General features: G+C 46.9%; 2 protein-coding genes and 1 long non-coding RNA gene across 20 annotated transcripts in view; 2 read left to right on the plus strand and 1 right to left on the minus strand.

The window, feature by feature from the left end:
* The window catches only part of MNT (MAX network transcriptional repressor), an 85702-nt gene extending 78188 nt beyond the window's left edge, over nt 1-7514 (plus strand). For 6 of the 7 annotated variants that reach the window (XM_080562748.1, XM_080562746.1, XM_080562749.1 and 3 more), the window contains one exon: nt 1165-7514. In XM_080562748.1, coding sequence (XP_080418874.1) covers nt 1165-1880 — 716 coding nt within the window. In that variant the 3' untranslated portion in view covers nt 1881-7514. The remainder of the gene's footprint in view (nt 1-1164) is intronic. The other variant, XR_013941129.1, reaches the window with a different exon arrangement.
* A 2948-nt stretch (nt 7515-10462) lies between these two features.
* LOC308180701 lies at nt 10463-24603 on the plus strand. Of its 6 annotated transcripts, XR_013941131.1 has the most exons (6): nt 10463-14232; nt 15109-15269; nt 19563-19644; nt 21183-21282; nt 22536-22668; nt 23924-24603. It is a non-coding gene; the product is annotated as an uncharacterized lncRNA (long non-coding RNA). The 6 variants fall into 6 exon arrangements; XR_013941134.1 differs by lacking the exons at nt 21183-21282; nt 22536-22668; nt 23924-24603 and having other exon boundaries at nt 10463-13836; nt 14144-14232; nt 19563-19676; XR_013941132.1 differs by lacking the exons at nt 21183-21282; nt 22536-22668; nt 23924-24603 and having other exon boundaries at nt 19563-19676.
* Nucleotides 17717-24604, minus strand: part of SGSM2 (small G protein signaling modulator 2) — a 51218-nt gene continuing 44330 nt past the window's right edge. For 5 of the 7 annotated variants that reach the window (XM_080562769.1, XM_080562765.1, XM_080562768.1 and 2 more), the window contains 6 exons: nt 23644-23768; nt 23137-23219; nt 22553-22662; nt 21874-21970; nt 21433-21600; nt 17717-20630 (listed from right to left, as the gene is read on the minus strand). In XM_080562769.1, coding sequence (XP_080418895.1) covers nt 20542-20630; nt 21433-21600; nt 21874-21970; nt 22553-22662; nt 23137-23219; nt 23644-23768 — 672 coding nt within the window. In that variant the 3' untranslated portion in view covers nt 17717-20541. The remainder of the gene's footprint in view (nt 20631-21432; nt 21601-21873; nt 21971-22552; nt 22663-23136; nt 23220-23643; nt 23769-24604) is intronic. The other 2 variants (XM_080562770.1, XM_080562767.1) reach the window with 1 other exon arrangement.

Here is a 24604-nt window from a genome sequence, read left to right on the forward strand (position 1 = left end):
AGGTGTTCAGCCATGCAGAGAAGAAGGAATTGGTACAGGAGAGATCACCAGAGCATTTGACCAACTTAATGAGCCTTCACGTTGCACGAGAAGGATTCACTATGAAGATAAAATGATACTAACGAAAATCGAGTGTGCTGTTCCCAGTAAGAAGTTCCTGTGAGGTAGGAGAGTGCATGCTTTTCTCCGTACCAGTGATCTGCAGCAGGAAGAATAGGCAGTCGTGGATGGACAGCGCTTTGCTTTCCAGGGATCGGGAGGGGGTAGCAGTTCATAACTATTTGCAGCAACTCCTTTGAATCATAACAGCATTTGCTCTTGGTGCTCCAGGCAGACGATACAGCAGGTTCCAGAAAGGGAAAACATGAACTTTCTGGTTCATTCAGAGTCCTCTATTGGGTTCGTCACCTTTGAACATGCTCTCAACCATCTCCAGGTGGAAGCTGAGAGTAGGGGTGCTTTGTAAACAGGGGCATCAGCCGGCCTCAGCTGAAAATGATGTCTTCAAGCTACTACTAACCACAGCGCTTGCAAAAGGGAAGTACGTTCCCTGGTTTTCCTGCTGCTTCCATATCTTCTGAGATTTTTAGTCTACTGCATGGCTGTCTTCAGAGCATGCAGTGCAAGATGCCCTGCTCACGATCCTCATCTCCTTAGGGTCAGTATTGCCTCATTAATTTGTGGGCTGAATGAAGACTCCTTTTTCCAGAACCAGGCTGAGGAACTTGCTGCCGTGTTTCTTCATCGGTGTTTCCTTCCTGCTCTGGGAGCAGAAGGGGTAGTTCCAAGTGGTAGAACAACTTGCCAGGATAAGAAGTCCTGTTCTCTTTGCGCACAGAGCACTCCTAATCCCAGGTTGTCTGTCTGCCTCTGCTCAAGTTGCTTCCCTTGCCTGCCAAGTGAGATCTCTCAGCCTTCTGTGGGCACCCCTCTCTGGACTGAGAGCCTGGCTCCGTGTCCTTGGCCCACACGCAGAGAAGAGAGGGGTGTGCCACCCCACTGGGGCTCAGTGGAGCCTGCTGTGCTGTGCTGCCCTTCCGTAGCTCAGCATCTCCTCCTGCTGCCATCTCTTCTGCTTGTGCTGCCATGTAGGAGAGGCTGGTTAGCCCAGTTCATGCTCTGCTTTCTTTTTTATGGGAGTTTCTTCCTTTCATTTTTTTCCAGAGGGTGAAGACAACATGGATGAAGACATGGAAGATGACAGGCCAGTGAACTCATTACCAAAACTAACTCAGCGCCAGCACCCAGAGCTCCTGAAAGCCGTCCCTTCAAATGCTGCTTCCCATCACCCAGCAGTTTTGCCTCAGCACCTGTCTATCCAGCAGAAGCAAACCCCGGCCCACGCACAGCCTCCCATCCAGACACAAGCACTGGTCCAGCCGCAGGCGATCGTCCCAGCACAGACTCACATCGTGGCGGCTTCGACAGTGCAATCGACTGTTATTGCCCACACCGCCACTACCCACGCTTCGGTCATTCAGACTGTCAACCACGTGATTCAGGGTCCACAGACCAAGCACATTGCTCACATTGCACCTTCCACGTCCAGCCCTGTGCAACTTACCACTGCTGCTCAGCCTATCGGCCACATCACTGTGCACCCAGCCACCATCAACCACATGGCCCACCTCGGCCAGCAGCTGCCCATCTACCCTCAGCCCGTGGCCGTCAGCCAGCCTGTGGTGAGCCACATTGCTCACACTATCTCTCACCAGCAAGTGAATGGAACCACAAGCCTTGGCCAGCAAGCGGTGATGGCCAAGCCTGCTGTAGGAACCCAAGTTGTCCATCACCCGCAGCTGGTGGGGCAGACGGTCCTAAACCCGGTGACTATGGTAACCATGCCGTCATTCCCAGTGAGCACACTGAAGCTGGCCTAGAGAGGATCGTCCGACGGCAAAGTCGTTGTTGGGAACCTTTCCTAAACTCCATACATTCCAACCACGTCCGACTCCGCGGGAGGGAAGTGCAGAAAACTCAGAGTGGCGGGGTGCGCGGGGCTGGGGCTGGCTCAGCCGCCCAGCCACGAGCCTGCCGGTGATAGCGAGACGGGGCCGCTCTGCACTTGAGTTTTGCTAATCCGAGAAAACTTCAAAGACAGTTGTTCATGGTGATTTTTTTTCCTTTTATGTGTAATCAGTGAAATATGGATATGATGTTCTTAAGACTTTAATTTTCCCCTTTTATGTGTTGCTTCTTTGTAGAATAAAATTGCTGATCTCTTTATTGAGACATTGCGTAGAATGGGAAAAAATCATAGAAGTCTATATTTATATATATGTGTGTATGTGTGTGTATATATATGTATATACATATATATATAAATATAACATTTGAAGAAGGCCTTTTGTAAGGTTGATTATTTTGCAGGATTATTAGACAAAATTCATTTTTGGAGGAAGAAGACAGAGTGTCCTCTCTAAACAAGAAACTTTAAGGTAGATGGTTTGGTGGACCAGGGTACATATACAGTGACAAAAAAAAATGCGTTAAAGGTATTTCCCGTCAATATATTATATTTCAAAAAAACATCTAAAATCACTGTGACTTGTTATGGCATTTCAAGGAAATTCTCTGTCCTGCCTACTGAAAGGAAAAAGGCAAAGACGCCAGGAGGCCTGCATGGATGAACAAGAAGCTCCTGGACAAACTCAAACGTAAAAAGGAAGCCTACAGAGGGTGGAAGGAAGGAAGGACAGGTAGTCTGGGAGGAATACAGAGAAATTGTCTGAGCAGCCGGAGATCAGTTTAGGAGAGCTAAAGCCCTGATAGAATTAAATCTGGCCAGGGACATTAAGGGCAACAAGAAAAGTTCTGTAGATACAATGGTGATAAAAGGAAGACGAGGGAAAATGTGGGCCCTCTCCAGAAGGAATCGGGAGACCTTGTTACCCAGGATATGGAGAAGGTTGAGGCACTCAGTGACTTTTTTGCCTCAGTCTTCACCGGCAGGAGCTCTAGCCATGCTGCCCAAGTCCCAGAAGGCAAAGGCAGGGACTGGGAGGATGAAGAATTGCCCAGTGTAGGAGAAGATCAGGTTCGAGACCAGCTAAGGAACCTGAAGGTGCACAAGTCCTGGGACTTGACACATGCATCCATGAGTCCTGAGGGAACTGGCAGATGAAGTTGCTAAGCCACTATCCATCATATTTGAGAAGCTGTGGGAGTCTGGTGAAGTTCCCACTGACTGGAAGAGGGGGAACATAACCCCCATTTTTAAAATGGGAAAAAGGAAGACCCAGGGAGCTACAGGCCAGTCAGTCTCACCTCTGTGCCCAGCAAGATCATGGAGCAGATCCTCCTGGAAATAATGCTAAGGCACATGGAAAACAAGGAGGTGATTGGTGACAGCCAGCGTGGCTTCACTAGGGGCTAATTGTGCCTGACAAACCTGGTGGCCTTCTATGATGGGGTTACAGCGTTGGTGGATAAGGGAAGAGCAACTGACATCATCTACCTGGACTTGTGCAAAGCGTTTGGCACTGTCCCACACAGTGTCCTTGTCTATAAACTGGAGAGACGTAGCTTTGATGGATGGATCACTTGGTGATGAAGGAGTTGGATATGGATGGGCGTGCTCAAGGAGTTGTGGTGAGCAGCTTGATGTCCAAGCTGAGAACTGCAATGAGTGGTGTTCCTCGGGGGGAGTACTAGGACTGGTGCTGTCTAACATCTTTGTCGGCAACATGGACAGTGGGATTGAGTGCACCCTCAGCAAGTCTGCCAACAGCCCCAAGCTGAGTGGTGCGGCCGACACGCTGCAGGGAAGGGATGGCATCCAGAGGGACCTGGGTAGGCTGAGAGGTGGGCCTGGGGGAACCTCGTGAGGTTCAACAAGGCCGAGCGCAAGGTCCTGCATTTGGTTTAGGGCAGTCCCAAGCACAAACACAGGCTGGGTGGAGAATGGATTGAGATCAGCCCTGAGGAGAAGGACCTGGGGGTTCTGGTGGACGAGAAACTCGACATGAGCCGGCAATGTGCACTTGCAGCCCAGAAAGCCAGCCGTACCCTGGGCTGCTCCAAAAGCAATGTGGGCAGCGGGGCGAGGGAGGGAGTTGTCCCCCTCTGCTCTGCTCTCGTGAGACCCCACCTGGAGCCTGCGTTCAGCTCAGGCCCCCAGCACGAGAAGGACATGGACCTGTTGGAGTGGGTCCAGAGGAAGGACACGAAGATGATCAAGGGGCTGGAGCCCCTCTCCTGCGAAGACAGGCTGAGGGAGTGGCGTTGTTCAGCCTGGAGAAGAGGAGGCTCCGGGGGGACCTCATAGCACCCTTTCAGGGGGCCTACAAGAAAGCTGGAGAGGGACTTTTTACAAGGGCATGTAGTGATAGGATGGGGTAACGTCTTTAAGCTGAAAGAGGATAGATTTAGATGAGATATGAGAAGAAATTCTGCGCTGGGAGGGTGGCGAGGCACTGGAACAGGTTGCCCAGAGAAGCTGTGGATGCCCCATCCCTGGAGGTGTTCAGTGGGTTGGATGGAGCTGTGGGCAACCTGATCTAGTGGGGCATGTCCCTGGCCATGGCAGGGGGGTTGGAACCGGATGATCTTTAAGGCCCCTTCCAACCCAAACCGTTCTATGGTTCTTTGAATACACAACCGGACTTCATTTGTTGCAGTTTTATAAATGACTTGATTTTTATAGCTATGTCAAAACAAAAAAAAAAAGTTTTTTATTATTTTAATGGATGACAGTGTTTTGTTCGGACGTTTTTGGTGGGGTTTGTTTTCTGGTTTGGCTTGGTTTTGCTAATGCAATAATTGGTTTTGCAGAACTCCTGCTTGGCCCTCCCAGTTTCAGGATTCCTTGTGCCAGTCCCAAGCCCCAGGTTTCTTGTTTTTTTTTTTTTTTTTTTTTTTTACAGTGGCAGACACTTTGTGCTAGCAACTTGCAATGTGTTCATCTGGCCTGATAGAATGGAACTTGGGACAAGAAGACCAACAGAAATTGAACTGATTTGCTGCATGGGTTACTTTTCTTTGTTAGTTTGTTCCTGAACTGACCACACTTTAGTGTGGAAGTTAATGGATTAGAGAAGGGATAAATGTGCATGTGATATCTTCCAAAGTGCAAGCAATTTTGACGTCTTTTTTTCTTTTGGGGAAAAAAATAGTCTTGTGTAGGATAACAGTATAGTCCACAAGCTCAGTATGCATATCCTGACAGTGAGTCTTACAGACTACAGTGAGACGTGCACCAAAGAAACCCCACATCCTAAGTAACCATCTTGTTCCATCTTTTCTGGTAGTGAGGTCAGATCTCGTTGCAGTTAACGGCAAACTCCCAATGAGAGTGAGGGACACTGAGTGCTGGTCCCTGCCAGGCTGCCTGGGAGGTTGCTTTGGATGTGTTTTATTGCTGACTGAATATTCTGCTTCTTGCACTGTTCTGTCTGTATTGCTGCTGTTCATGATCTTTCTGTTCCTCGCACCATTTTGCATGTAGTATTACTATTAACGTTCTATTTTCCATCTTCCTCTCTTCCTAAAAACAAAAACTCTGCAGTCCTTAATGCAGGTAAAATTCCTGTTGTAGCCAGGGGACGTTCTCCGTGAGACAGGATGAGAGGATGGTCCCTCCTAGCATCCAACCGGTTACACTTCGGAAATGACACCCATTCAGAGGAGGAGGTAAGATGGGGTTGAGCAGTCATGAGACCACCTTCACTGTGCTAGCCAGCTAAATCTAGTTTTGAGTTAAGATCTTCCACAGGAGAACTTGATCTGTAGTCTGTCCAAAATGCCTGTCAGCTCCAGCAGGACTTTAGCTTGGTTGTGGGCTGCTGTTAACAGTGGCAGGGGTAAATTAAAAAAAGCTTGCCAGTTCTAGACTGTCCATACTATAGTTGAAACTGTGCTGGAGGTGGCAGAAATTACTGCAAACATAAATCAAGTGTGATTGTGCCTTCTGAGCAGTCATGGCTGAAAATTGCATTAAATCTGTATTTATTAAGCTGTGGGTTGCTCAGTAGTTAGTACTGGTTTTGTTTGTTTTTTTCTTTCCTTGCATCCTCAAGTCCAGGAAGCTTTTGCTCATGTTGCTAGCACAGTTTCTACAGCAGAATGGACAAATCTTTAAGGATTCCTTATCCTTGAACCACATTTAAATAGGTTGTTCATTCTCACATTTAGTCTGCCATTAATGCTATGGGGAAAAGGGAGTCACCAGAGCTTTATTGTCTCCCTTGTACATTCAGGTGCTTGGCCAAGAGAGCTGTGTTTTGTGTGCCAGTGGGAGCCTTTAGGTGGTATTTCTGGAGATGGGTGTTTGAAACCAGGACAGTTATTCTTCATCAGAGACACTTGAAAAAGGAGTATTTGCAGCAGGGTCATCTCCCTTCCTAGGCAGAACTGCATGGCTTTGTCTTCTGCAGCTGTGTTAGGAGGAGGAGGAAGCAGCTCTCTGTCATTCTTCTTTCCTATTCCAAATCATGGAGCCATGCAAAATAACAAAATCAAGGCAGAAAGTCTAATTTCTGGCCAACAATGGCTGAGCTTATTGAAGAAGAAAAATCCCTGCTTGGGAAGCGGAGCTTAGCAGTGCATGGCTACTGCGAGCGCAACAGCAAATGGGCACCGAGAGTGAGCCCCCTCCTCCCCAGGACATCGTTCCCCTTTTGGAGGTGTTGACAGGGAGGTACAGCAGCAATATTTACACGTTTGTCCTGCACTTTTTACATGCAGTTTTGAATGACGGCCTGCTTTCTGCATTGAAAACTTAGCTCCCACCTTAATTCCATTGGCTTCTTATCCCAGGAGAGCTGGTACTGGGTCACTAGCAGTGACACAGACACACAGTTACTCCTAAATTGTGCAGAGTACCCTGTCAGTGTTTCCACAGTAAAATATGTAGGAGATTGAGAGAAGGGTTCCCATTTTATTTGATACAGACAGAAGAGCTTTCTGGTGGATTAATGGCCTTTACCTTACGGACATGTGATCCCACTGACCTCTTCATCTTTTACTCCCTTATGGTTTGAAGGTATCAGTGTCACTAGCCCTGCTCACACGTAAGTCCTGCTTTTACCACTTTTCCTCTCTCCCTTGGCTTTCTGTGACTAGTTAAAGTCTGAACCTTTCCTCAGTGTTAAACTCCACCTGAAGAAAGGCTTGTCCTTCCACCCAGCCAGCCCGTGAGCTTGTCCAGATGTCACTGGTCATCCCTGCTCGCGTTTGCCTTCTCCACAGCTACCAGAAACATTTCTTTGTTTTTGTTTGTTTGTGTTTTACAGTCAGCAAACTTCTTTCTGTTCTGTGGGGAAAAGAACAAACCACAGCCCTTCTTTCCTCACAGCTGTCATTCCTGCTCAGAAACTTCAGATTTATGCTAATGCTCTTAGAAATCATGTTCAGTACTGTATAACAAGGGGCACTTTAGAAATGTCTCTCCTCCTTTGATATATGTGTTTTCCCTATGGAGAAAGCTATATATAAATATATATATATGTACACTTTGGGATTCAGAAGATCTAATTTGTCCCAAAAAAATCAATAAATATGAAGTTTACAAGAAATCTTTTCTGTTGTTGAATAATATTAGTTACCGGTAACCATACCACAGGAAAAAAAAAAAAGAAAAAAAGAAAATGAGTTCTCAATGTAGTAGTTTTGAGAAGACTTTTCTGTCCTTTTCAAGCCTGACTCAGCCTGTAAGTTGGTGGAAATGTTTCCAGCACTTTGGCAGGCTTTGGCCAGTCACCTGCAGCGCTGTTTCCTGACCCTGCAGCCTGTGCGCTCGCCATGGTTCATCTAACGCCACTGCTAGCAAAAATGTGCTCAGAAGCTTGATCTGTGCTTAAACCTTCAGTCAGCACAGCCATGTTCATTTGAAATGCACACCAACAGGCCTGTGCGAGCGAAAACTGTGGGACAGCTGCAGTTGCACATAAAAATACTCTTTTGCTTCCATAGCTTGCCCTGGCTGGGGAGCAGATGGTGTGGTCCCAGTGGGAGAGCTGTGCCTGCGCTGAGGAGCTCCTGGGGAGCCCCTGCACTGAGCTGAAGTGGGTGGCCAAGAGCAGTCCGCAGGTCAGGCACCTCCAGGTCTTTGGTTCAGTCTGATTTCTGGCTTTCACCTGCCAAGTGAATGCAGACAAAGGGGAATAAAACCAGACGGTTACTTCAGAATTATTCTGGAAAGAGTTCTTACAGCTGACACTTTAGATACAGGAAGGCGTTCCTGACCTCTCCAGTAAGAACCAGCTAGAACCCCTGTAGTTTAATTTAGGAAGATGAACGACCTGATTTTCCACCATTGCCTGCAGTTGCTTGAGTCGTGTCTGAGACACGGAGGGGTGGGCATCCTCGTGCATGTGTGTGTTGGCGTGCATGGTTGATGGCAGGTGGCACTTTGCTCTCCTGCAGTAGAATTGTGAAAGGAGTTGTGAGACTGGTGAGACTGCCCTGTTTCTAAAATTCTCGGTGTGGTGACGTGACCAGTGCTGGTGGCAGTGGTGGCCTCTCACTGGTGAAGCATTTGCTGGGGCCCTGGCTGGAGCGGTGGCTGTCCCTTTTGGTCACCCTCAGGTTGCTCAGGATTTTTAAAAAAGATTAAAGCAAAACAGGCAGGGAAGTTGAGGGAAGGGGGAGAGTTAAAAAAGGCAGACAGATTTACAGAAAGTAATTACAACCATTTTTACATGATATCAAGCAAACACCAGGAATCTTTAAACTCCTAGTTCACTAGCTACGTTTTAATGCCCTATTCAGGATTATTCTAGCAGAGACAGAGGGCTAGTCTTGGCCACAGAAACGCTCAAGCTATTCAGTGCGGTGTCTGCCGCGGTTCTGTCAGCGCTGCCATGGAGGCAGTGACTCGCGGGGCCCCATGGCTCCTGCAGAGCCCCCCCCCCCAGCTGCGTCCTGAAATCTCAGCTCTGAACTTCCTGGGGCCAAACCCGTGCTGATCTCAGGGAGGACTGAGAAGAGACTTCAAGACACCGGGCCGGGCTGCAGGGACCCGCTGCTCTCTGGGCCACGTCCCGTGTCCCTTCAGGCCAGAGCACGAGCATGGTACTGTGTGGGCGGTCAAGTTTCCAGAGTTGCAGCTGGCGTGCAAACTGCATCGTTCTGTAAAACAAAGATAGACCATTTTTATTGGAGGCTAAACCAGATCGTTGGCTTTGGCCTTCCTGTTGAACAAGACCATTTTTCTGCTGGTGTTTGATTTGCAAAGAGCGCAGGAGGGAAAGAGCAATGCGGAGCAGCGCTGCTCCTGCCAGCCCCACTGCTGGGTGGGTTGGGTGGCTTTGGAAGCTAGTTTTGACCAAAAACATTTCTTGTACATTTCACAGTATTGAAAACAAAAGATAATTGGTACTAATAATGGCATGCTTTTATGAAGATGACCCAGAGAAGGCATCGCACGCGTTGTGGTTTGTGCTCAGGAGCGCTGTGCCCTGCGGGGCGACGCTGAGGGGAGCACGGCGGGGCCGGAGGAGGGGCGGCTGTGCTCCCGCCTCAGCCGGGCCCTGTCAGCGCAGTGGGGGCCGCGGGGCAGCTCCCGCCGAGCCCTCTTCCTGCGCGTGTGTGGGCCCAGTCGGACACTGGGTGCCCGAGGAAGCAAAGTTCAGGTATTAAATCCCTGGGGGGGAGCCCTGGTGCTGGGGGGAGCTCATCAGGGCAGCGGGAGCACGGTGAGCCTGTCACGCCCCAGTCGCCGGCGAGCCACACGTCCCGCCGTGGACGCGGCCCCTCAGACCACCGTGTGCCCCGGGCAGGGCTGGGTTTGTGTTCGTCTTGGCCGGGCTGGTGCGGGGCCGCTGCCGGGTGGACAAGGAGGAGGGGGTGATCGGTCAAAACCGTTGCAGGGATCCAGGATCCGGTCCTGCATCGCTCCCAGCCACGCAGGCATCCAGCTGCCTCCTGCGGAGGTGGGACTGGGCCCAAACAGAGCAGGGAAAGGTGAATTAATTGTGCTTTGCTTTGTCTGCCTGCCGGGGAGTGTGGCGGGGGCGGTGGGCCTCCTGCAGAGCCTTTGGCTTCTTCAGAGTCGAGTGCCCGGGTCGGGACGGCCCCACCAGCAGCTGGGTTTTGGCTCGCTACCGTGCTGGAAAGGCGGCGGGCCCGGGGCCGCGACAGGCTACGGTGCTCTGGTGTTGGCCTACTGGTCTCTTTTTCTTTTCTTTTAATTAAAAGTGGCCTTCTGTAACAAAAGAACAAAAGAAACAAACAAACAAAAAAAAACATAAAATGCCTTTGAGTGGTTTAGATGGAGGTGAGACTTGCTGCTTTTGTCAGTATTGGTGTGGTTGTCTGTATGCACGCCTGTTTATATACGTATAGAACTTCAAGACTCTATTGTGTCTCCGATTTTTGTATGTAGCCTGTGTCTCTTTTGGACTGATTTGCATCTTGAGTGGATTTTTTGCATTTAAAAAAAAAAAGGTGTGAAAATTGTTTCTGGTTGGGTGGGGACAAGGGGTATTTGAAGACCTCACTTGTGTGATTTTGGGAGGGAGGGAGGGACAGAGGGAGGGAGGGCGTGGGAAGAAGACGTAATTTGCCTGGTGTGAAGACGCATTTGATGCTTGTTTGGCCCCCCCTTGCTTTCTGTGATGTGTATTGAAATGTCTCCTGGGTGAAGGTAAACGTCCTGGTGCGTGTGCGGGCAGCCTGAGCTGCCAGATCCTCCCCGTCCTGCAGGAACGGGGGCTTTCCTGTCTCCTCGGGGCCTTGGGATCAGATTTAAAGCCCAGATAAATCACCCAACTTCTGCTGACCTGCGCAAGACGCTTGCTTGGTCCCGTGGAGTTACAGGCACTTGCTTTAGCTCAGTTACACCTGTGCTTTGCTGGGCTGCGACCCGAATGCCTTAAATCTCTCGGGAGTGGCGCAGAGGTGTGTGGCTGCTGATCGCCTCGCGGGTGAGGCTCCCAGGGCTTTGCATCCCATTTTTCTTGTGTGATTGAGCAGCTGTTCATTTAAATTTTATTTTAATTCTGAAAAATTGGCATTAGCAGAAAAAAAAACTCTAATGTTTCTGACCTATTTTCCATCCTTTGTTATCATTCTGAGAACTGATTATAACACTATTTTTAGATTTTTTTTCTCCTTTAGTCAAACATCAGTTGCTAGGACCAGATGTTTAGAGTTAAGGAAAATACATTGTGTAGTTTCACGGCATCCTTCTCTTCCTGATTTGTAGAGCTGAAAAATAATAATTCAAAACTTGAATTATCAAAATATTAGCATAAATGCAGCATCAGAGAAGTGCAGCTTCAGCAAATGCTGTGTTTGGGTGTTTGCAGGCAGTGTTGCAGGGCCAGCGATCCACCTCCGTGGGAGCTGTGTAGGGGTTTGTGTGCAGCAAATACTAAGGACCTGTTCTTATTTACTAGCACAGCTGCTCTGCGCTGCCGGTGCAGGGTGGAGGTGTTGAACTGTAATTGGAATTGGTATTTATGCCTCCCGTGGGATGCCATTTTGGTCCCTCAGAGGTATTGCATGGTTCTTCTGTAAAACAGAATGAGGCCCCTTAATTTGACCCCTTTCTTTATGCTGAGAAAATGAATTTGAGTTTGAAGAAGCGTTTCTGGCAGGAGGCAGAGCACGCCGCTGCCCGCCGCAGCGGGGCCACCTGCCTCCAGGGAAGCACCCGAACTCCCTTCCCTGTGTCTGCATGGGGATCGTGCCCCCTGGCTGCCGGCACCCCCGCCCGTGTGTGTGTCTGTTTGTGCTCTGGAAGGCCCCAAACCATGGGTGCTCGGCAGTGCTGCGCGGTGAGAAGCCGGAGAGCACCACCCGCCCGGCGCGAGCTGCCGGTGCCGTCATGAGGCAGCCTGCACGGGTTGCAGGTAGCGAAGCCTGAACGAATGCCTTACAGATACGCCTTAAGGATCTGATCCAAAAGAGTGTTTCTTCACTGAGTAAGAATTGAATAAGTCAATTGAATCCACCGATATGAATTTGCTTGATTTAAGCACTCACCGAGGTGTTTTGTGAAGTGAACAGAACCCTCCTGTCCCTGCTGCCAGCGCTTCTAACCGAGGTCCCCCCACTGCTGGCATAGCATGCAACCAGCCTTGTGGCTAAGGGTTGTTACCCGTGTCACTGCTGAGCTCTCTGCATTAGGGATGTTTCAGTGAAGATCCTGATTGTAAGTGCAAAATTGCATCCAATGCTTGCCACTGATTCAAAGCCCTGGAAATCTATTTGCCTCCCACTGCACATCACAGGAAAGCCACAAATTGGCAAACAATCACACTGGGCAAATGCAGTCTTTGTTTACAGTGAGGACTTGTCACTGTGTTATCAATTTATTGAGATATTAAATATTGAAAAACCTAGACTGTAAAGATTTTTATGTGTTTGGATACATCTGCTACGTGAAAAAAAAACAACTAATTTTGTACATATTGTATTTTTACTATTCAGCTGTATTATACTGGCTCTTCATGCTCCAGAATTTAGGTATCCAACATGAATAATATCCATGTAATAAGCACTTGCCTGAAATAAATATAAAACTGAAATAAACATGCACTGAAATCTGAAACAGGATTCTGCATTTTCATCCTCGTGTTTTGCATGCAGATATTTCACTTTGTCATTTTCCAATTATTAGGGCCGTGTTTTCTCTCTGTGCATGGCTGTAGCTTTCCCTCCAAGTAGGCGTTGTTGAGCAGCAGGTCTGCGAGCGCTCCCTAGGCTGAGCCCGGAGCTGCTCCTGTGTGCTCCCGGATGCGCCTGTGCCGTGCTCAAGAGGAAGCAAGCCCTCCTTCCGGAGCCCAGAATTTATCAAAACTTGGAAAATGGATATTACTCGGCCATCCATCAGCAAAGCACCTTTAATTCACTGGCATCCTTTAGAGAAGATCGAAATGTGTTACCTGTCAAAAGTGCGAATGGGGGGAGCTGGCCGTTGATGCTGGCAGCACTGTGAGAGCTTTGCAGTGTGCCGTCCCTCAGCCAGCGCCGAGGCTGGGTGCTGAGGAGCCAAGCAGGCTCTTTTTCTGGTTCACATCCACCATTCCTGGCTATTGTTAGTCATCTTCGTTTAGGCACAGGATTGTGGCGCCCTGAAATTGATACCTGTGTCTATAGGAGCAGCAGTACTATGGTGGGAGACCCGAGGCACCTCCTGACCTGCAGGCTGTTCCTAACCTGTGTGGGATTTGGGGTCGTTCCTGGGCAGAGCCCCATAGTTTTGACGCTATGGGGGGGTCCAGCTCTGCTCCCAAGCATGTAAGCTTTGCCCCGAGGCAGTCTGCTCATTATTGTCAGAAGCTGAGACCACTTCTGGTCAGGAATGTCAGGGACAGTCACTCTAACATGTTTTGGCATTGTTAACGCTGTTAAATAGCAGTTTAATTAATTTTAGTTAGCTGTTATAAGATGTAATAAAAGAGTCTCCATGCTGTACAGCTGCTGCTCTCCCAGCCTGTGGTTCCGAGGAGGGTGTCACGCACAGGCTGGGGCCCATAACCGCACCTTCTCTCCGGTCAGCCAGGAGGACTCAGAAACCGCCGGACTCATGCCAGCGCTGTTCCTGTCTGGGGGATGCTTCGGGGCGCTGGGAGTGCCCAGTCAGGCCCCGCGTCTCCGATGCTCCCCAGCGTGGCACCGTGACCGCGTGTGCCAGGTGAGGAGCCCCCAGCCGGGGTGTGCCCCCCTGCAGCGGGACATCGGGGCGTCCTTCCTGCGAGGTGGGTGCGAGGAGAGGGATCTGCAGTGTCCGTGCCGGTAAGATGAGGAGCTGGAAATACAGCCTGGATAAATCTGGCTCACCTAACTTTGATTTGAATGCTCTGTCCTACAGATCGCAAAGTTGGATGTCTCAGGTTTTCAGAAAATCCTCCTGTTTTCCCTGCCTCTGGTGTGTGGAGTCAGAGCCAGGTAAGCTGGAGGGAGCTGCAGGAATTTAGGAAAAGCACAGGCAGAGTGAGTGCCCTGGGCACCCTTGCAGTCAGCCCCGGTGCTGTCATGCCCCAGCTCATCCCTGTGTAACCCTCTGCTTGAAAATCGGCTGGGCCAGGGCTCACAGCTGTAGCTGAGCCAAAAACCTTCACAGTGTGGTGGTGCTGGGTCTTTGTGCAAGCTCGGGGCTGGGGGAGGTCTGGTCACACCTCTCAGGTGGAACAGGGCTGCCAAAACGAACTCAGCCTGCGCATCCTGTTGCAGCTGTGTATTTGGCTCTCCCCAGGCATGCAGGAGCCACCAGCGAGAAGTGTTTCGTTCTGGACATCAGGGAGTGAGCCTGAAGTGGAGGACAGCAGAGGAGCGTCAGACCAGGTGCCTTTTTCCTTGCCTTTCCTTCCCACGCAGCTAAGCAAGCTGGCATGGCAGAAAGAGCAGGGCTGTGCCAGGTCGGGGAGAAACTCGTGAGCACCCCAGGAGTGGGGCTTGGCCCCGACCAGCCAGAGAGCGCCGGAGCCGGTGGCGAGCGGGGCCCGGGGGGGCTGTGCAGCCGCCGGGTGCCGGTGAGTACATCCAAGCCTCCCCGCTTGTACCGGGAAGGCATCTGGAGGTGTCTTGCTCCTCCCGGTGGCCAGGTTAACGCTGAGGCTCGGGCTCGTTGTGCAGTGAGCTCGCTGCAGCGCTGCCCTTGGCGTTTTTAACGGGCTGTAGGTATCCCCGCTCCTGCCTGCCGGCCTCGGAAGCACCCTCGGTTATGCCCAACTTGATTTCCAAACTGCTAACGAAGGCCTTTTGCTGAAACGTCGTTACACTATTTTTCAGTCTGCCCTGTCAGCCCCAGCAGATTGGGTTTGGTTAATTAGTTACATAGTCAAGGTAGTCCAGTAATTTGCTCTCATTGGTATGCAAATGACTTGTCCTCTCTTTTGTCCACACTCTTGATGTGCAAGATACTGTTCGTTTCGTCTCAGTGTTTGTAATCAGTTGTCTAGTTAGACTTTGCAGTGGATTCATAAAACATTCTGAAAAGGGAAACAATGGCTTTTTAGGCTGAAAGGGCAAATGCCGTGGGACTCAGACTCGTGCTAGTGCCAGTGATTGCCCAGCTGTGCCTCTGATGCTGCCTCAGCTACACCTGGGCAGGCACCAGGCAGGGTGGGATCGCTGTGTGCAAACTGGTGGGTTGAATTGCCGGGACACTTGAGGAGCAGCACCTGTGAAGGAAATCTTCTGCTTTCCCCATTTCCTAAGAGTTAGTTTGGATTCTCCACTCCCCATCAGAGGTTTGCAAGAGTACTACGGGATGGTCAGTAAGCTCAGCAAACGTGGATGAATGGATTGGGGTGGCGGCGGTGCATGTTTCAGGCTGAGACACAGGAAGCGCATTTCAGTGCGACTGTACAACACAACTGGTAAGTTGCAAGGTGGTGGAACCTGTGTCTTGGTGGGGCAAAAAAACAGTGGGCATGGTGCAGGTTTAGTAAGTCATTAAAAGTGTCACTGAGCTGTAGCAAAAGTTATGTCCAAGCATGCATCAAAAAAAAAAAAAGTAAACCAGAGGCTTAAAAATAAAGCAAACTTAAGACTCTGTTATATTGAAAACAGGATTGCTAAGGTGTAGTGGAAAGTGTTTGTCTGGGCTTTCATTTTTCCGTGTAATTATGCTATGCCTACACTGTCTTCTTGACTGTACACGCAGTGTGCTTGCCTACACAGTCTCCTACTTCAGTAACGACCTGCTAGGCAAGGCAAAGCACTCAGCTCTTTTATCACTGCTTGTTTCATAGCCTGCTTTCTTACTGCCAGGATTTTTGAAAAGAAGTTGTTGTGGAGGCAGAATGTTAACTATTAGAAGTGCTTGGCTATTGCTTGAGACTTACAGCTTTATTTTTTGTTTTGCTTGTTTCTGCTGATTTGCCTGGGCAGGCTGATGTGCCAGGCTGTTACGAGCAGTATCAGGTCCGTGCCTGACAGGAGTGAAAAGCACACGGGCATTGAAAGGGACAAAGTCAGAGCTGGAAAGTTTTATGGAGCATAAACAGTGATGAAGCCTTTGAACACCCCACAGTGCCAACTTGCTCAGACTCCTCTTCCTGAGCTATTTAGGAGGCACGGGGGAGATCCCTCATAAACATCCCAACTAGGGGATGTCTGGATCAGGCAGGTGGGGGTCTGGGGAGGTTGGAAGCGAAGGCACCTGGACTTCCCTGGGCTGAGCACATCTCCAAGCAGCCGCCAGCTTTGCTGCCTTCCCTCTGCCCCTGAGCAGTGCCCGGTGGCAGCAGCGAAGCAGAAGGCACCGCTCACTGCTCAGCAAGGCTTCTGGCAGTGCGTGTAACAGCTAGGGAGGGGTGGGGTGGTACCTTCCAAAAAACAAATCCAAACCAGTGCTGTCAGCATGGTTTGGGGGGCTGAGTTTTTATTATTGTTGTTGTATTTTCTTTATGAAACTGTAAAGCATTTCTAGGTGAGGTAGAGCTTCTGAAGACAGAAGGCAGTCAGTCCTTGGAATAATAAATAAATAGACTGCTGTAAGATGTGGCACTAATAAACTCTGAGTGCCAAAGTTGTTGTGTTTGGCAAAATTGGTGGTAGACTGGAGAAAACACGTGAAACCTAACCAAGCACGCTGTTAGAGCTGTTCTGGGTTGCAGAAAAGGGGGCAGGAAGCAGGGGAGATTTCTTTTGGTTTATTTTTTCTGCTGGCACTGGGTAGAGGTGAGAATTTTGGGGTGATGAAACTTCACTGGGACGCTGCATCTTGCTGAAATAAATTCCTGTTGCTGCAGGGACTCTGCAGCTTTGGGGGACAGCTGTCTAAGGTAGAATATCTTGTTTAGAAGTTTCTTAGAGCTTGCTAAAAGAAGAATGCTGAGGGATGGGGGGGTGTTGGTTATAAGAAAGAAGGTCCCGTAGAAGAGAAAGCAAATGTGTAGTTGTAGCTGTGCTACACACGTCTCCCATCCCAATCCAAGCTCCCACCATGTTACAAGATGAAGGCAAAGGACAGAGTGGCACCAGATACACTTCGTAAAGAGCTTATCCTCTTTTATAGGGATCAATACATGATTAAGAGCTCTAACAGTCACGAGTAGCGGCTGAGGGATGGCTGCATGCTCTCCAGTACAGAGAGCCATTATACTTGGGTGTTTTTACAGCCAGTAGACTAGGGAAATGCTCCACTGCCCCTCAGGAACCACCTCTGGGCAGAGCTCTCCTGCAGAAACACAAATGAGGCTTACCTAAAAACTTGGAAAAGCCATCTCTGCAAAAGCTAACAATGGCAAAAAACCACAAAAAACAAAACAAAAAAAAAACACAAAAAAAGGCAAGTAAGATAGCAAGTTCTGGAAGAGGGAGAGTCACTGCTCTAGAAGAGGAGCAGCAGGAGGATTTTTTATAGGTTTGGAGGACAAACTGGGAGTGCTGGAGGAGGATCTATCCTGGAAGCCCAGCAGTTCTGCTAGATTTTAATGTTAGCTGCAGCACGATCAGGCCTAAAAATGTAGGATGAAACTTTATTTTTTAACACTTGTCATAGGCCTACTTCTGTTCCCACTCCTCCTCTGAAGCTGAACTGCCAGCAGGTTCAGCATGTGACGATAGGTGTTCTTAGGCATGCACGTATATAATTTAAATCTCTGCTTAAAGTCATCTAAGGGACATCAGCAGTCTATTTGGTGATGACCTATTTACTTTAAAACTACTGCTTAGTACAAAACCCATGCACGCTCATCATTGAAACGTTAATTACATATCAAGCTCTCTTCCCAGACAGCCCGGTCCTTAGGGCTCTGTGTTCTGTCTCTGAAATTACCTTGGAGGGAGAGAAATTATTTCCAAATTGCTCCACAGAATGCCTTGACAATCAGTATTTATTCATATGTTACATTTAAACATAAATAATTGAGCAATAAAGAGAATAGTCTGCTCTTGACAAAAATAAATAAGTTAATACACAATATTCATAAAATACAATTAGACAGAACATTTTAACAAGTACAACAAAGTTTGCGGAGGGTTTTTTTTAAACAGAGTAGAGTGATATAGTACATTCCCAACAAAGAAAAATAGTGCAGTTTTTTTATTTTTTACAACACTTTCTCAGGCTCTGTGAATTGGAGGGCTTTTTCGCTCATCTTTTTTTTTTTTTAAATACTATTTCACTTTTCAAGTGAACAGACAAACACACAAACTGAAGCGCTTTGGAGACCTTTCAGCAGCCATGCACTGGCCTACAAAACAGTTTGATGCACAGCTATAAGTAATGACGAGTTCAGGCTGTGAGCGTGCCTGCAGTACAACTCCTTGGCTTCTAACCCTGAGCACACCCTAACTGTGGGAGCACGTGGCGGGTGGGGAGTAAAGCTTATCGCAACTTTCTTCCTTCTGTAACTCCCACTGCTATTATTTTAGCACTGTTCTGTGTAGAAAGGGGGTTTCCTTCGAAACCTCCTCCTCCACAGCACCTTTTCCACAATTATGTAGGCTCATCTGTTGTCACTTGGTTTGTGACCATGATGCTTGTGAGTGTGGCGAACAACAGGCTTGGTCCCACAACAGCAGCGAAGGCGCGTGTGCCTACACCAGGGGCCTTACGCCCCGGTCTGGGAGCAGGGCCGAAGTGACGCAGGCTGCGTGACGACGGACAGAGGGATGGATTGGGCTGTTTGTTTTTCTTTACCTTCCCATCAAATTTTCAGAGACCAGTTTAAGGGCGTGGTCTTTGAGCTGAAAAAGCGCTTTGTGTCCATTTGGACTACGATTTATAATTTTTATTTTCCTGCAATCATAGAAAGAGATCTAAGCACAGATAATTGTTCTAGAACCAAATCCCTCTTGCATGTGCAAGTAATGCTCAGCTCATGAGCCCCAAAGGCAGTACAAATGTAGTGCAAAAAGCAAGAGGAAACTGCTCACTGTTTGTGCAATAACAAGAGCAGAGTCACCTCTCAGGATTTAAATCTTCAGAGTAATTTGATTTCCTACACCCATTTTGCTAACAATCTGATTTTAGAAGCTCATGTGAGCTGATCTAATCAATATAAACTTCTTAAAAGCAGAGTTGATAACTTTTCTCTGTGAGGCTCAACGGAAACAAAGCTGTGTAACCCTGCGTGCTCTGAATGGTTAAAAAAAAAAATCAGATTCTTTTCTCTCTCTTTTTTCTTCTTCTAAATCACTGAGGTTCTAATAGCCAAGGGTGGAATAGTTAAAGTGCTTAAGCTAAATCACTAGGATTTCTAGGAGCACAGGTCACATGTATCTATGAAATCTACAGTTAACTTTATTTGCAACAAAACTGCTCCCTCCCTTCATCTCTTGTGCTAATACAGAGATACACTTTTACTTAGAAACAACACCTACCCTGGGAAAGTAGCTAAGAGTATACATGATAAATGTTATTTAGTGTGATGAAGTGCTAAGATGGCAATAGAGTTGTTTAAAGCTCCACGGCAGAGCCCCAGCTAACTCTAAGTCACCTTCGATCTCTATAGAGCATGGATTAAAGCCTATGCTGCTACTTAAAGCATGCAGCCAAGCACAAGAAAGAAGTGGCACAGAACTGCCATGGGGTGCATGGATGGCTCGACAAACCAGCACAGTGCTGCAGCAAAATGGAGCCTGTGCAACAATTTGAACTGCTTAATCTAGCAAGTACTGACACCTGCTTGACTTAATGCGTGCCTGGTTTGTGTTTGCAGGATCCCAAGGAAAGTCCTCCCAGAAAGCTTTGCAGAGCAGGGAGGAGGAGGCTAGTAGTGAGCAGTGACTAAACCGGAGGAGGTGAGGCTCTGTGGTGTCTGCTCCGTAAGTAGGACTGAACTTCATGGGATTCCACACAGATGCAGAGTGTGGGACTTGCTAACATGAGCAAGGAACCTGTTTCTGTATGCTCAGCTTGTGTTAACCTGAACTATATTGGGCAGATTTGTCATTTGGGAATACTTGCAGAGTAAGTTTGCAAAGTAAAGCGAGGGCATGTTTGTGGCATCTGTAGGCCATGAAGACTCAACAGCATGAGCTGTCAGCAACGGCTAACCCACGTTTCTAGCCCATGCTGCCAGATCTTCACTGCTCATCTTAATTATGTTATTTACTATGAGGCTGTTCTCCCAGTTGGTAACCTTATTTATTTTACTTGCTGCTAAATACTCTGGTGAATATAAATTCAAATGTTTTAGTAACCGGAGCTGCATATGCATTCTCTTCCACTTTCAAGGCATAGTCCACAAACTGTGTCCATATATGTGCTCTTCCAAGGACCCAGTTCAATGCTTGCGACACTTGAGTACTGGATCGGGGCTTACCTCCTTGAAAAGCTCTGTCAGAGCACAAAATGTGCTATTAAGGGTGCAGTAAGTCAAAATATAAGTGTTCCAGTATGTCACCCCCCCCTTTTTAGTATCTCAAATATGTAGGTAGACAGTCTTCTAGAGAGAGGGAAATACAAGAATGAAAAAAGATTCCATCTTGAAATACAAAGTTGAGTGTAACAAGGACTATCAAACACAAACCTTATCTGGTGAAGGAAAAGTTCAATTTTTAAAAGTATTACAAATCTGTTAGATATTTATTACATTACATGGAAGATGCAATTAAAACACCATTTTGAAGTTACAGTGCAAGAAATGCTCCATCCAATAGCTCACAACAAGGCCCACAATGACAGTCTGTTCATTATCACTTATTTTCAATCAATGTCTGCACTTTGTAGACAAGGTCTCTCGCTATCCTCAGTATTTCCTGGGCATTATGATGCTCTGCCATTTCTAAAAGACACAGACAAACATTCTTAACTGTCAGCGACAGAAACTTTTGTGCCCCAGCATTGATAGTACTATAACATTAGCATTGATTAGTTAGTGTAACACGAGCAGCAATCCAGAGGTATTGCTGGGCTTTAGGTTTGTAGAATTAACAATAGAATAAACGAACAAATCCCTTAGTGCTATAGGTCCTTGCATGAAGATCTAATCCTTCAGGTGTCAGTTCTCTTGCTCCAGAAAACCCCAGTGCCTTATGACAGAACAGGAATGGGAGGTCTGCACCCACATGTCTGTGAACAACCCTTCTGGACTCTAAAATATGTAAAGCTGCAGAACCAGAACCCAACTTGATCAAAAGATGTCCCTCCAGGGAGGGACCATTGCTGGATTGACTGGGATGCAAGTGATAATACAGTTAAGAAGGGCTTCACGTACCTGGAGCAATGTGGCTAAACAGTTCCACATAGAGAGGTCTGTAGTAAAGTAAGATAGCTAAAGTAGCTCTTGACATCTTGACAGACCAGAATCTTTAGTGTGTTTTTGTTTGTTTTTGAGGGAAGCAGGAATGCTGCTGTTTGTGTGCCAAGTAAGATCTTCAGGAAGTATTTGAAAATCTGGGCTCTTCACTTACATGAAAAGCAACGTGACTGAAGGGGTAAGAGATTTGCAGCTTAAACTGAAATGGGGCTTTTCATGTCAGCAACAACGCTGCACAACTGCAGGTGGTTTGTCAGAATAAGGGAGAAGCAGCAAACTCTGGATACTTCCTTCTTATCAAAATGACTCTCTTAAAAATGTCCCTTACCGTTAAAAAACTTGATGATATCAGTGAAGTCCATGTTGTTATCACGGATAATCTCTCGATAAACTTCCACAAGTGCTAAGGCAATGAAAAGGACAAAATGTTCTGAAGAGATGTGCTTTGCTGCCCAAATAACTTCCCACACTGTAAATACATCCTCGTACAACAATTCTGAATGGGAATAAACATTACAAGAGCATCTGATTATTCAAATTGACCTTTTTAGCCCCTCTAACTAATGTCTTGCAGGCCTTATGCAGAAAAGAATAGAATTTGATGAATCCTCCCTTTCCCTCTCCCCTTCTCCAGCCAACATCATACCAATGGTAGTTAATCTCTGAGAACTCTAGTGAGCCTAGCTGCTGCTCATCATCCAGACATTTATATCAAAACAGATCTATTCAGTTTTGCACAACTCTAACTATAGGCATAGAACATTATTACCTCTTTTAAAGTCGAGCAGGAACCAGCGATAGCAGAAGTAAAAGTGAGTGTAATCTCCGTTCTGGTGCATCAATTCAAAAAGCTCTGAGTCTAGAATCTAAAATGCAAAGCATAAGATGTTAAACATTATCTTGTCTGAAAGTAGCCAAAATCAAAGGTGTTAGAGGCTGGTGAAGACAACTTCTTTGCTACTCTTTATCAGCTGACCCTATGGTTATTCTGAGCAGCTGCTTAGCACAGATCCGCCCTTTGGTTATGCATTTGCAAAATGCTGATGGTGTGGGTGCCCTGACAGACTGACAGGGTGAAGGCTTACTGTCTGTGCAGCTATGACGTGACGAGATTTTAATGTGATTTCTCCCTGACTTCAGTTGAAGCTGGACTGAGCCATAAATGCGAGACATTACATGGGGTAGCTGGTGTACTGAAGGCAGAAGTTTTGGGAATTTGTTTTGTCAAGTTAATATGAGCTGACCTGCCCTAACGCATAGTCTATTGTGACAGCAAATATTGTTCCCTAAAAAGCAGGAAATCATTCTGGGGCTGCATAAATATCCTCCACAGCTCTGAAGTACCAGATGGCTAGGAAACCCAGACACTGGAGTCCTTGCCCTTCAAGCTAGTCCTGAGCCTCTGAAACAATTTCATCTTCTTTCAAATAGGATTCAAGAAGACTCACTTGGATTAGGGACCGCATGTTGGCAAAGTGTGTGTCCATAGCACCTCCATTGGGGAAGTTCTGGCTCATCCTCTTCATCAAGTGGCTGAAGCAGCTGTAAGCCAGCTGATCTGCAGGTATAATGCAGAACACTTAGTGTTCCAAGTCTTCTGATGTCCTTGAACCAAAGTAACGTACAGCAGGGCAAAGAAAAAAAAAAAGAGGGTTTTCCCTTTTGCTGCTCCCTATCCCCATCATCAGTATTAAGGTGAAACAAAAGACAGTACCTGACTCTGGACCATTTTAATTATGTTTCAAAACAACACAGCTTGAGGTTGAGTTTTCAGCATCAGCAACTGCAGGAACACAGCTGCTTTGAAAATGTAGTAAAATTTAATCTGGAGTTGGTCAGTAGACAGGGAATCTCTGAGATACTAATGCTGGTCATTTCAACAGCCACATTTAGAGAAAATATGGATCAAGAGCTGCAAGCTTGTTTTTCCTAGTGAGCTAACCTTGATTAATGCGTACAAGTTCTTCTAAAACAGCATTTATAGAGAACTCCCTAAAGATACCAACATGTTCCAAAAGAAAACCCTTCCTACCGTTGTCAAGTATAACCATCAAAGGAGCCAGGAGGTCACACATGCCTTGAACATAACCAACTTCTAGGTGCTCCCAAACATAACTGCACAAAGAAGAAAGCACAAGAGATAATAGGATTAAATAATCCTCTTGTCTACCTAGTAGATGTCCTGCAACACTGTATCTGGGCACCTCACAATTATTAATTGCCATTTATAGCACCCCATTACAGCAAAGATATATTATCCTCATGTGGAGGAAACCAAAGCTAATAGTACATTAAGAGAACAGTTCAAGGTGAACGATGGAGTCTGTTTCTTGAGGTAAAAAGAGACTCTCTCAAGTCCACATTCCAAACGTGGACCACCTATCATATCTGTACTTTCTAACCTTCCATACTAGGGACTACTATTCCTTCTTTTAAGATCATTATTGAGTTTTTTTGTACGATTATTATTTTCATATTATTATAGTTTATGGTTTATGACAGTTATGTGAGAAGTGATTCAGTTTACAAGCTGTATTACCTGCACATGACATTACGGAGTTTCTCCAGATTATCAGCAGTAAAATACCAGTAATTCCGATCACATCTCTGGACATCTTTATCAATTCTGTGCAAATTTAAGGCAACAGTGTCCAATAATTCTATCTAGAAGAGAAAAGCTTAAGCTAGATCTGCTGTTCAGTCAAAAGAGAGGCAGGCTGCTAAATCATTTTTAGGCAGACATTTAGTTTAGATAGATATTATCAGCAAGGAGCATGTAGCTGTAAACAGAGCTCATATCTTTTTTCCTCTCTCCACAGCTCAGAGTTGATGCCAACCTTATGACTACCTTAGGTGGCACTAACAAGAGAATATCCGTCAGTAGTGGGTACAGACTGAATTAGAGCATTCCCAGGTGCAGATTGAGTCTAAGAATCAACAAAACAGAAATAGTAAAATTATGCTTTGGACTCACAAGAGCACTGAACTACTCAATTACTGTCAAAAATCCCAAGTAAACAGTGCACAGTTTCTCTGACAAATGTTCCAAGCCTGTCCTCTTTACAAAGGGTTATGTCCAGATGAGCAACTCCAACTGAGAAATGGAAGCAAAAACTCCATCTGTTAACAGCAACACTAACAGACGTGGTGAAGTCTTGGATCTTCATTTAGGTTGGGTTCAATTTGATTAAATGGGGATTTCAGCTTGAATTAAATGACACTGAAATCTTACAATTGGTGTCCTATCCTCTCTTAAAATTTTTAGCTAAAAATTCAATTTTCATTTATCTTTACCACGTTATTTTCACTCTAAAAAGACTCAAAATTTTATTGCTGTCTTATAATCTATCTCAAAATCCAAATGAAATGATTTGGATGCAAAGATCCTCAATTATCCTCCCACCACCTGTAGTTCTAGTTTGGGATTGTCTCTCACTAAATCCTATCTGAAATCCAGTACAAGTCTTTGCCAGAAAAAGATTATGATAAATAAGTTGTGA

Source organism: Anser brachyrhynchus, assembly GCF_964034855.1.
Source record: "Anser brachyrhynchus genome assembly, chromosome: 20".
Classification (NCBI taxonomy): Eukaryota; Metazoa; Chordata; class Aves; order Anseriformes; family Anatidae; genus Anser; species Anser brachyrhynchus.